This window comes from Mustela lutreola, chromosome 7, assembly GCF_030435805.1.
Source record: "Mustela lutreola isolate mMusLut2 chromosome 7, mMusLut2.pri, whole genome shotgun sequence".
Taxonomy (NCBI): Eukaryota; Metazoa; Chordata; class Mammalia; order Carnivora; family Mustelidae; genus Mustela; species Mustela lutreola.
The window spans coordinates 8106482-8119028 of record NC_081296.1 but is presented as its reverse complement, the minus strand read 5'-3'; the positions used below and the strand labels follow the sequence as shown (position 1 = coordinate 8119028).

The window sequence follows — 12547 nt, the reverse complement described above, 5'->3', positions numbered from 1 at the left end:
CAAACAAAAACGACAAGTTCTGTACTTAGAAAAATTATTCCAAAGGTGAACTGAATTTATATAATTTCTTTTAACTATGTGCATTGGTAATTAATGACTGGCCTAAAAGAAGGAGCAGACTGCATCTGGCATAAATTTAATGGAAAAAAGCTAAAATCATTGCCTATTAAAAAAAAAGAAAGGCTCCCACAGATCAGTGCGGTACTTACAGAAGTGAATTTCTAGCATGTAGGTTATTCCCTAGAACCTAAAGCATAATATGATACTTAAATATAATGTTATAAAGTATATTAATTATGGAAGCAAAATCCCCCCCACCCCCAAATTCTACATAAACACCCTTCTGCAAGTGGGATTAAAGTAGAATATTCCAAATCAAATTTTGGGATTTCACAGAGAAAATTCTGAGGACTCAAAAATTCATGTGCTCAAGAATGCCAGTTTAATCTGCAAAGGTCCCTGGAGCTGTCTTAATCTCATACTCCCCCATATCCTTCATGTGGCACTTTCGGTTCTTCCCGTAACCTGCAGAACGAGGCTGCTGTTTTTACCGAAAATATTTAGAGAGCCAGCTTACTGTCTGTATTTCCAAATGAACCAACACATCAGTCATTTCTTCAGGCATTCCTCAAACTCAAAGCACCCCTGATAAATCAGAAGGGAGAAGTATTTTCACTGGCACACAGCAGCTGTTGAGTAAGTATCTGCTAAGCGAGTGCACCTCAGAGAATGCACCTGCCTCTACCAACTCATGGAAAGAACAATCCAGTACAACCCAGATATGCGGGGCTACTCCTTTATAGCAGTTTCTGTTACGAGTAATTATGATTTGGTGGCAAGAAGAAACACTTTGCTGTTGAGATGAAAACAAAGTATAAAAGCTGTTACACATCGTTTCTGGATGGGTTTCAGCATCTTGGATTAAGTGGGGCTTCAGGGGAAAATGAAAGAGCAGGGTCATCCGTTCACTTCCTGATGTACGCTCTAGGATATACAGGAGCCGGAATCACCTAAACAAAAGCTAATTTGCTCCTGGGACCTCCTAGAGTTATCAGGTACAGAGCATACTTTATCCCTACTTCCAAAATAGCTATGGGGATAGAGCTTTAATTTTAGTAAGGAAAAAGCTAGTAGGGCTTGGTTCCCATATTTCACTGCACACTGGAGTCACTCGGGGACTTTTTAGAAACATAATGGCTCCCAGCCCCCCAAATTCTGATCTAAATGACAGAGTGCAATCTGTGCCTCGGGGTTTTCAAAGCTCAGTCTGTGATTCTCCTGTTTTAATTCAGGACTTTTAGCAACTTACACCTGAGGCTGGAGAATCTTCAGCTGAGTGAGGATGTCCTTCTGTACCCTGGGGTTAGCTGTGGCGGTAAGGGCCATCACTGGAACAGAAGGGAACTTCTGGCGAAGCATATTCATTCTTTTGTAATCTTGGCGGAAATCATGTCCCCACTAGTTGGAAAAAAAATACTGCTTTTCAGACTATCTGGATCTTCCTTACATAAAGAGAAAACACTGCTCACTGTACTGAAAACCACTGTATTCTTCAGTGAGCTAGAAGAATAAGTTACCGATTTCCCTCTATTCTGAAAATACATATCCTATTGATAGTACATATTGAGATTTCAAGTCACATAAACCAGTATTTACCTGACTGACACAATGTGCTTCATCAATGACAAAACGTGCTAAGAGCTTCCTCTCATACAGATTCTCCAGCGTGGAAATCAGTCTATTACTTGCACAGACCTAGAGCAGGAATGTATTCATGAGAAATCTGAAAACATTTAAACACCACATCACCTTAAGGGCTCTGTTGTCTTTAAGTTTCACTACAACGTAAGCTGTATTAAAACCTCCATATAAAAGAAGTCCTTGGGGCGCCTGGGTGGCTCAGTGGGTTAAAGCCTCTGCCTTCGGCTCAGGTCATGATCCCAGGGTTGTGGGATCGAGCCCCACATCGGGCTCTCTGCTTAGCGGGGAACCTGCTTCCTCCTCTCTCACTCTCTGCCTGCCTCTCTGCCTACTTGTGATCTTTCAAATAAATAAATAAAATCTTTAAAAAAAAAAAAAAAAAAAAAAAAAAAAAAAAAAAAAAAAAGAAGTCCTTACTTCAATGTATGAAGAAAATTGGCGGAAGTAATAGAAAATTCTGAATAAGACCTTCTAGAATATTCACCCCCATTTAGCAAGCAATTATGTATTAGGTCAGTAGTCCTAAAAGCATTTTTTCTGCCTCAATATACCTGAGGTTCACCACACATTTATGCTGGTAACAAGGTTACAGATGTATGTTGTGGGAGGGCATGCTATTTGGGGGGTGGCGACACACACACTTGTATGTATGTATGTACCTCATGGTTCCGTCTATGCAGGGCCTAGAAGCAATGATGTCCCAGTGGCAATGATAAAACCTGGCATCCATATCTAGACAAGGACATGTCAAAAGGACACAGAAGCAGTGAGTTGGAACTCTTCTACTAGCCAAATCTAGGACAATTAGAACATCCAAGTAAACAATGAGAACTGATAATAGCCCCCTGACAAATTAAGAACCCATGACTTTTGGGACGCCTGGGTGGCTCAGCTGGTTAAGTGGCTGCCTTTGGCTCAGGTCATGATCCCAATGTCCTGGGATCGAGTCCCACATCGGGCTCCTTGCTCAGCGGGGAGCCTGCTTTTCCCTCTGCCTCTGCCTACCACTCTGTCTGCCTGTGCTCATGCTCTCTCTCTCTCTCTCTCTAACAAATAAATAAAGAAAATCTTAAAAAAAAAAAAAAAAATTTGGCCTGCCTCTCCATCTGCTTGTGATATCTCTCTGTCAAATAAATAAATTTTAACAAATCTTAAAAATAAATAAATTTAAAAAAAAAGAACCCATGACTTTAAGTTGATATAAATACATAAGTAGATAAAAGGGAAAGCTCTTCATCATAAGAGAACGCCAGTTAAGTCAGAAAAATCATCATTTGGCATCCATTATAGTAAACACTGACAGGGAGTCATCAACGGATGATAAAAACTCTCTTGGGTAAGTCTGATGAGTAACAAGATACTTATCCAGTCTCAGAGTATCCCACAGCAGGATATCTGCCAATTGCAAAAGCCAAAATGTACATTTATTTTTGTAATTATTATAGTAATTGCAACAACGACAAAAAAAGGAATTTTGTAGTGGAGAAACTGGACAGACATCACCTCAACCAAGTGATCAAAGTTAACTAACATGACCGGTAACAGAAGGAACAGACATCCGGTGCCTCCCACTCAGATGCGAGAACATGTTGCCACCTCTGTGATACTCCTGCCAAGACGAGTAACATCAACCTCATCATGAGAAAACAAAGATACATTTGAATTGAGGGACAGTCCTCAAAACAAGTAGCCTTTACTCTTCACAACTTGTCAAAATCATGAGACAGAAAAACCTTAAAGAGACATGACAACTGAATGCAATGCATAATCCAGGATCTTCTTTTGCTATAAAGGTCATTACTGGGACAACTAGTGAGACTGGAATGAGGTTTACCGATTAAGCCACTGTACTGTATCAGTAAAAATTTTCTCATTTTAACGATTGTTCTGAGGTTATGCAAGAGAATTTGTTTTATTTATTTATTTATTTTTAAAGACTTTATTTATTTGACACAGAGAGAGAGAACACAAGAAGGGGGAATGGTAGGCAGAGTGAGAGGCAGGCTCCTCGCTAAGCAGAGAGCCTGATGCGGTGTCCATCCCAGGACCTCGGGATCCTGACCTGAGCCAAAGGCAGATGCTTAACTGACTGAGCCAGCCAGCACCCTGGAATTTGTTTTTAGGAAATGCACAGTGAAGTATTTAGGGTTGAAAGGGAGAGCATGTTTGCAACCTACTCTCAACTATTTTAGGAAAAAAGTAAAGAGAGAGAACAATAAAGCAGTGACAGTAAAGTGTTACCATTAGGGTTTCAGGGTAAAAGTAATACAGGAATCCTTGTACTATATAATGTGTATCAGAAATTATGTCAATGATTCAGTCGGTTGGGTGGCTCAGTTGGCTAAGAGTCTGCCTTTGGCTCAGGTCATGATCCTAGGGTCCTAGGATTGAGTCCCACTGAGCAGGCTCCCTGCTCAATGGGGAGTCTGCTTCTCCCTCTCCCCCTGCTCGTGCTCTCTCTCAAACAGATAAAATCTTTATTAAAAAAGATTATGTTAACAATCTAAAAATATTATGTATTCTAGTGGGCTTTAATGAGATAATAGTAAAATATATTGGTCTCTGCTTCCAGTTCCTGGCACAGAGCTCTTGAAACCTTTGTAATTTGCTAAGTGATAAGAACAGAAGCCTCCCTGGTTCTAATATTTGTCTCTGACCCCATCCTTGATGCAGGGCTCCTAAAGCCCTTCTAAATTCTTTTTTTTTTTTTTTTTTTTTAAATATTTTGTTTATTTATTTGACGGAGAGAGAGGAGGAAGCAGGCTCCCTGCTGAGCAGAGAGCCCAATTCAGGGCTCGATCCCAGGACCCCGAGATCATGACCTGAGTCGAAGGCAGAGGCTTAACCCATTGAGCCACCCAGGCGCCCCGCCCTTCGAAATTCTTAAGTGTTAAGAACAGCAGGAGCATCTTTTGTTCTGGGGCAGTGACTCTGGGTGAGGGCTGCTCACCAGGAGACCGAGCCATGATCAGAAGCCTGGAATTCTCAGGAGCACCCCATCCTGCAGAGAGAGGAGAGGGGCTGGAAATGATCTTGCCGACATGAGGCAGCCATAAAACCCCCAGAGTTGGGGGTTTGGCGGGCTTCCAGGTTGGTGAACATGTCCACATGTGGAGGGTCAGGCATCCCAGTGCCACAGGGACAGAAGCTCCTGCGCTTGGGACCCACCTAGTCCCTGTCCTGTGTCTCCTCCACTGGCTGTTCATCTCCATCCTTTATCACATCCCATAATAAAATGGTAAATGTGAAGTGTTCCCTTGAGTTCTGAGGGCCGCTCTAGTACACCAATTGAACCTGAGGAGGGGAGCCATGGGAACCTCTGATTTATTAGCCAAATCGGACAGAAGTTATGGGTAACCTGGGGACTTTCAACTTGCTGCTGGCATCTAAAGAAGGGTGGGAACCATCTCGAGGGCCCGAGCTCTTAACCCACGGGATCAGATGCTATCTCCATGCAGACACTGTCAGTATGGAGTGGCACTGCCGGGGTTACAGAGAGCTGCTCAGAACGAGGAAAAAGTCCACACATTTGGTCACCAGGATTCAAACACTCTATGTGATGGTAAAGGAGAAAACAAGAGGGGGGAAGACTGGGTTCTTCCCTCCTCAGGAGGCAGACTTGGGCTGTTTTTCTAACACAGCTTTAATACCATATTTTAAAATAACAGTATCAATACACACCTTCTCTGGAGTGACATACAGAAGTTTTATAATTGGGTCTTTCTTGGATAACTGCAGGTAAATACTTGTGGCTTCTGAGTCAGTCTTATCACCCGTCAGATAGGTAGCTGGGATCTAAGCACAAAAGTAGCAAACATAAACACAGACGTGTCCTCAGTCTCTATGTTTTAGAAGTCATATATCAAAAATGGGTCAAAGGGAAGACAATCTCAGCGCAGTGGAAGTAAACAGATAGCATATATTTAAAAAAAAACAAAAAAACTTCTCTTAGCCATAACTCAAAATATCCCATTATTTATTTCCTTCTCTTTTTTCCTTCTTCTTTTCTTTACTGCTTTTGCTTTTCATATCTGTAAGTAAGATAAATATGAATTCAGTACCCAAGAGCGTCGCATCCTGAGGTATGGCTCGTTTTAGTTTGGGCAAAGGTATCTCCAGCGTTTTAAAGCTCAGGGATGATGAGAGTAGCATCAGGCCTGATGGGCCACAGGGGATGGGCACTGCACAAACACATTCTTTGGAAGAAAAATCAAACCAGCGGTCTTGTTGAGGGGTGGGGGCTCATACTCTTGAAAATATGCAGGATTTGGATTTGGTAGAATACATTCATATACGTTCTTAACCTCGGCCAAGAGGAAAAAGGACGCCAGTGTGGGGGTGCTCCTGTGTACGCATTTTAAGATGTGAAGAGAGGGGGAACTGTGGGGATCTCGCAGTAGTAAGAAAAGAAATCCTTTCACATTAGTAAAAGAAATTCAAATCAGGAAAATATAGGTTAAAAGTTTTTGCTAAATTACATTTTTCTAGAATAAAATCAGACTGAACTACAGAAGGTTATCTGTATTGGAATTTTCAAAGACTCGTACAACTTAATGAAACTGCTGTGCTTTATGTTTGCAATTCACAAACTGCTTTATGAAAAAGGTTACTCAGAGTACTGAAATACAATTATCTTTACGTCTTTATTAGTATTTTTTATTGTAATTGGTAGTATTTTAACTTACATCCAAGGAAGTCAGCTTTTGGACTTGATCTACTATAAGTGATCTCAAGGGAGAAATGACAATTGTGACGCCAGGAGAGACACAGGCAGGGAGCTGGTAACACAGACTTTTACCACCTCCTGAAAGGACAAAAAAACCCCCCCAAAACCTGTCAGGTTCAATCTTGAGAGCATGAAGGCAAAAGTTACGAACTAAATCATACAGTAATATTTAAAAGCAATTAACTAATAGGACACCAAGTGACATTCAGCACCGTGCCAACAGTTTGCCTTATCTGAATGAGCCAAAATATTTAGACAATTTAAATGTGTGAAAATTACCTTTTAGGCCATCTTGTGTAGGCTTACATGAATGCAAAAGCAGGAAAAAGGGCAGGGAACTTAGAGGCAATAGAATTGCTTTAAAAATCTACTTGGGAAATCCAAACACCGTAAAAGGGGTATTCTATCACAGTGTTAGGATGAAAATAATTACCTGGTATAACATTTAATTTTTAAAGACTTAAAATGTGACAAAATATACATCACGTAGTACCATAGTGACCACGGTTTAACACTTCTTAGATGATCAGAAAACACTTGTAGGATGCACTTTTTTAAACTAGCATGAACCTGTCAACGCTAAATACCCATGCTTTGACTCCCAGTACTCTTATCAATAAGGGAATGTTCCCAATATTCCTTTGAGATTAAAGGATAGAACTACACTGGGGTATACTAACAGAACATGAAGAGAAAGACACCCTGAGACGCACCCCCGTCTCTCCATGTAACTCAAATTCAAAATGGTAAGATAAACAATACACGTTAAATGCTACCTAAAATGATTCGTCTCTAATTTTCAACTTCTCCTATCCACTAATAGTAGAAGCTTGTGCCTGGCAGTTTCCAAGACTTCATTTTTGGTTTTGAACTATACATCACATTCTACCTCTTTACCTATGGCTAAACGCTTTTCGTCGGATGGTCACGACATTCTGTGAAGTAGGTGCTTTACTGTCATCCTCACTGGACACAGGAGGCAGCTGGCATGTGGGCTGAAGGGCCTTGTTCAAGGTCATGCTGCGAGTAAGTGGCAGGGCTGCATGATGAGGCCAGGCCATAGCTCCAGAGCTAAAGATCTTAACCACCCTTCAACACTCCACTGGACCAAAAAAGTGCCAGAGGCGAGCAAGGCCTCGGACAGTAATTCTTTAAGTGCCAGACTAATTTAGACTTAAAGAAAGAGAAAGAGTGAGAGAGATTCTAGATTGACTGAACACAACAAGCTCTGAGTTGAAAATCTTAAAGGGCCATTAGCGCTATCACGTTGACAGAAGACGTGAGGTTGTACACTTTCTCACTACGGCACGGGAGTTCTAGAGGTCCCTTCATGATGGAATTACTGTGTGGGTGTGCATTTTATTTCTATTAAAGGACTTTCATTTAACATCTGCCAATGGACTCCTGCCAATTGACATCTAAAAATACGTACCAGTGGGCATTAAGATAAAACAGTCTTCACCCAGCAGCGCAGCATTGATCGCCTCTAGCTGATTAGTTCTAAAATTATGCAAGCCAAATTTTTTATGAAAAATCTTCATCATTTCTTTTGTATGAGGAAAACTAAGACTTCGGAAACGCTCGTGTTTCAGATTTCTGGATGCTAAATTTTGTGCCGACTTGTCTGAGAAAACAATCGATGTTAAGAAAAATCAGCGCGTTATTGTTACCAAGTCAGTTTTAGCCCTTACCCCTTGTCACACAAAATCAAAGGCATACATATCCCTGCAGCACATCTTTCTTTAACCACTTATCACGGTTTCATCCCTGCCAAATGTCAAAGCGCCAGAAACTTCCTGAGGCCAAATTCCAGTCTCTTCCTTGATCGTTCTGCAGCACCCACCACTATTTCATTTATTCCCTTCTTCCTCCTCTCCTGACGTTCAAGACAATCATGGGGTTTCTACTCAAATTCTCTCTCTGAGCTCCACTTCCTCCACCTGCCCCTTACACTTGGGAGTCTTTGCAGATGCTTGGGACTTTTAGCCATTCTTGCTTTGGAATTCTCTTAGTCCTCTGATTTTAGTCCCCACCGATACCTGCCCATGTTCCGGTCCTGGGCGCGTCTCCAGATGTCTGGAAGACATTTCCACCTGAATGACTTATCAACACTTTAAGCTCCACAAGTCTTAAAATAGCCCTCCTCAGCTTTTCTCCCAATCTGCTCTGTCTCCTGACTCCCCTGCTCTGCTAATGGTGTCATAGATTTCTCAGTCACCGGGTCTGAAACCTTGGCGGCATCTCAGCTTCCTCTGGCTCTCCTTCCGCCGTGTCTCTCACATCCACCCCCCCTGCTCTGCTTCCTGCTCTGCAGCCCTGATCTTCCAGCCCCGGTTCGGCACACAGAACAAGAGGTGCTCACGCCAGCTCTGACAGTCTCTCTAATCCCACCACTTGACTGTCTTAAAGATAATTGCGAACATCAAGGATGACACACTCTAACATGATACAAAAATAAATCCATTAATGGTTATTCTAAAGGTCAACAGCATAACTGTTAAGAACAACCTCCATGGTATTAAGTCATCAATGGCAAAAATAGGGAAGGCTGTACTTTATAAAACCTTACACACAGAAACTTGTTTCAGTTAAAAAACACTTGGCAGTAACTTTACAGAGTTGATGTAACATTTTAAAATTAATCTTGGCTTCTCTCTGCAGCCTTTCCAGTGGTTAATTGCACTTCTTGACAAACTTCTACTAAACTGTGAGTTTCAGGAGGACAGGGACTACTCGTTACTCATCTATGACCAGAACCCGGCATAGAACAGGGCCCGAAGTGCGCACACCCTAAGTGTTTGTTGAATGAATTAAAAGGATTTTAGGCCGAAAGAAATAATTTGTCTTTTTTTTTTTTTTAAGAGAGAGAGAGAGAGAGAGAACAGGGTGCCTGGGTGGCTCAGTGGGTTAAAGCTTCTGCCTTCGGCTCAGGTCATGATCTCAGGGTCCTGGGATTGAGCCCCGCATCGGGCTCTCTGCTCAGCAGGGAGCCTGCTTCCTCCTTTCTCTCTGCCTGCTTCTCTGCCTACTTCTGATCTCTGTCTGTCAAATAAATAAATAAAATCTTAAAAAATACAAAAAAAAAAAAAAACCCAAAAAACGAGAGAGAGAGCGTAAGCCAGAAGAGCCCAATATGGGGTTCAATCTCAGGACCACGGGATCATGACTTGCATTGAAGGCAGATGCTTAACCGCCTGAGGCAACCCAGTGTCGAAGAAATAATTTGTCTTAAGAAATTTCTGACTTCATGTCTTTCTTAGACTGTCCTGAATTTTAATATTTTAAGACAGAAAACAGATTCTCTACTTTATAAATTGATCAGTTCTCATTAATTCAGAGTTCTAAAAATACACACAATTACAGTTTTAATATATAAATTTAGCCTGGATTTTACTCATCCCCCAAATCATTAAAAACTTGGTCCTCATGAGCTTCATTGTTCTAGGGACTAAAAAACATTAATTTAAAGGCAAAGCACATTTGTAATGACTTTAGCGCTTTACTACAATAGGTCATAATTAGTCATTTTATAAAACAGCTGCTACGGAGACAAAGGAGCAAATGCTTTTGAAATTGTGATCTGTAACTTGTGTCATCAGCAGGAATTTGCATAGAAACAATGTACTTTTCAGGCAAGGATGATGTGCTATCGATCCGATTCTGACAGTTATGCTTCCATACAAAATATAAGCATTTACTTTAAACTTACCAGTGTTCTTCTGAATTGACTCTGAGTTTTTATTTTGAGCAGCAGATGCCATTGGAAGACAGTTTGTCTTGGTTGAAGAACTTCTTTCTGGTACTGGCTTAACGGGCCAACCTTCCTTAATAGGTTGACAGGCAGCCGTGGAAGATTTGCTGGCCGCTAAACTATGCATAATATTTTCCCAGTCATCATCGTCATCATCATCAAAGCCATCTATGTCAAAACTGTCAATATCACAGGCAGCCTGGAATTCTCTTTCTAAGTCAATTACTGGAGCAGCGCGTTTATTCTGATCTTTCACAGCCGTGCTTGTGAGAACACGTCCCGGGAAGTAAGAGCTCTCGTTTCTTTTTTCTACCCTTGGTGTGTCAGCCCAGTTGCTACTTACAAAGGACTTCTGTAAATGGGGGTTGAATAACGGTCTTTCAGAGGGATTCTTCGTGGTGGCTGTGAATCCTGTCTTTCCTGGGGTAGCAGCCACTAAACACTCCGTAGCGGAACTGGGATTCGAGGGAAGGTGTGGAAAATTTAACTCCTTAACAGAATTCCCTGTAGGACAGGAGTCGCCCTTTGGAAAAGCGCAGGGAGCAGAAACAGAAGCCATATCCTCCACAGGGTTCCCATGTGAAGCAGGCCTGCATCTCCACCAGGAAGCAAGAATACTGGCATCACTTGTATTAAAGTCAGCTTCAGCTAGGAGCTTCCTTCTGAAGAGGAAACAGAATACCACATGAAATGTGAGGCCACACAAGTCTGTCTTTAGTGGCGAAACAGATCCTCTTTTCCTCAGTCTTGAAAATGTGAATACAAATGATAATGGGGCAGTTTGAAAAGGTAAATAAATTTTTTTTTTTTAAGGTTAAAAAAAAAAAAAAAGGATTATTTATTTATTTATTTATTTGACAGACAGAGATCACAAGTAGGCAGAGAGGCAGGCAGAGAGAGAGAGAGAGAGAGAGAGGAGGAAGCAGGCTCCCTGCTGAGCAGAAAGCCCGATGTGGGGCTCGATCCCAGGATCCGGGGATCATGACCTGAGCCGAAGGCAGAGGCTTTAACCCACTGAGCCACCCAGGTGCCCCGAAAAGGTAAATAAATTTAAAATAGAACAATGACAATTAGCCTATTCAATTTCCTGGCCAGAATGCTTGGAAATTCTGCCCCGTATGTTCTGACTTAGGTTGGTTGAAATGTAATTAGATATATACCAGAAGAAGAAAAAGTGAGATACCTTATGTCCCGCTGCTGATGCAGTTCATTCCCACAATCCAGAGCTTTCAGTTCGTGGTCAGGAATAGTATCGACTAATTTACAGATCTGGTCCATCACATGAATAAGCTGCTGCTGCACACTTGTCTGTCTAGCTATAAAGTGTTATTTTGTTAATATTTTCCCTTGAGCAAGGATTTAAAATTATGACAGTCATGCACATATAGTAGTTTAACAACAAGATTATAAACTACCATATATTGCCCTATTATCTGTCTGTGAAATAATATGAAATTGTGTTATCTGTACTCTTTATCATGAGGGCCCAAAACTGTGTTATCATCATCTCATTTCATGTTAGTTTTCAATTATTTCTCTTAGGGTAACCAATGTCATTGTAAGACGCAAAGGTTTATCAGTTTACTCTTGTTTTTCACTAACTGCAGGGGTAAATATCACCACGCCCATACATGGGATGTACAGGGCCAGCCAGGCAAGAGCCCCACCCCACCTGCAATCCCGGGCTGCCCAGCACCCACACTTCCTTCAAAGGAACAACACAGCACTAAGACTTTCTCTTTCTCTTTTCTCTTTTTAAGCCCCCAAACTCAGTGGGCATCTGATATAAGGCAGCTCAAAGAGAATTAGGTCTGGGAGTTGTTTTTTTTTTTTTTTAAAGTTCTTTTTTTTTTTTTTTTTTTTAAGATTTTATTTATTTATTTGACAGAGATCACAAGTAGGCAGAGAGGCAGGCAGAGAGAGAGGAGGAAGCAGGCTCCCTGCTGAGCAGAGAGCCTGGTGTGGGACTCGATCTCAGGACTCTGAGATCATGACCTGAGCCGAAGGCAGTGGCTTAACCCACTGAGCCACCCAGGCGCCCCAGGTCTGGGAGTTTTTTGATCAGAAAAAACGATTTCTCTTTTCAATAAGCTGGATAGGCTGCTGGTGGCTGCCCCTGCCACCACCCCGGGAAGCAAAGCTTGAAAATAAGCCCCACACAAGGGAAAGGGGAAAAACAGAAAAAGAAACGAGCAGGGGACTGAGATGGGAACAGGGGGTGGGGGAGAGGGGAGAAGACAGGTGTGAGAGAAAAAAATGCCTGAAGATGATGTTTGCACATCAGAATCCGGCCAGACCACTCCACATTTTTAAAATTTACATTACAGAACTAAGAAAAAGAATGTCAAAGGAGATAATACTTTAAATGA

General features: G+C 41.7%; 1 protein-coding gene across 3 annotated transcripts in view; it reads right to left on the bottom strand.

The window, feature by feature from the left end:
- The window catches only part of BLM (BLM RecQ like helicase), a 90768-nt gene that overhangs the window by 42582 nt on the left and 35639 nt on the right, over nt 1-12547 (bottom strand). For all 3 annotated transcript variants that reach the window (XR_009355242.1, XM_059179950.1, XM_059179949.1), the window contains exons 6-12: nt 11362-11494; nt 10137-10840; nt 7860-8051; nt 6387-6505; nt 5383-5496; nt 1657-1755; nt 1310-1458 (exon numbers count right to left, since the gene is read on the bottom strand). Coding sequence is in view for 2 of the 3 variants with exons in the window: in XM_059179950.1 (XP_059035933.1) it covers nt 1310-1458; nt 1657-1755; nt 5383-5496; nt 6387-6505; nt 7860-8051; nt 10137-10840; nt 11362-11494 (1510 nt within the window). In the remaining variant the exon portion in view is untranslated. The remainder of the gene's footprint in view (nt 1-1309; nt 1459-1656; nt 1756-5382; nt 5497-6386; nt 6506-7859; nt 8052-10136; nt 10841-11361; nt 11495-12547) is intronic.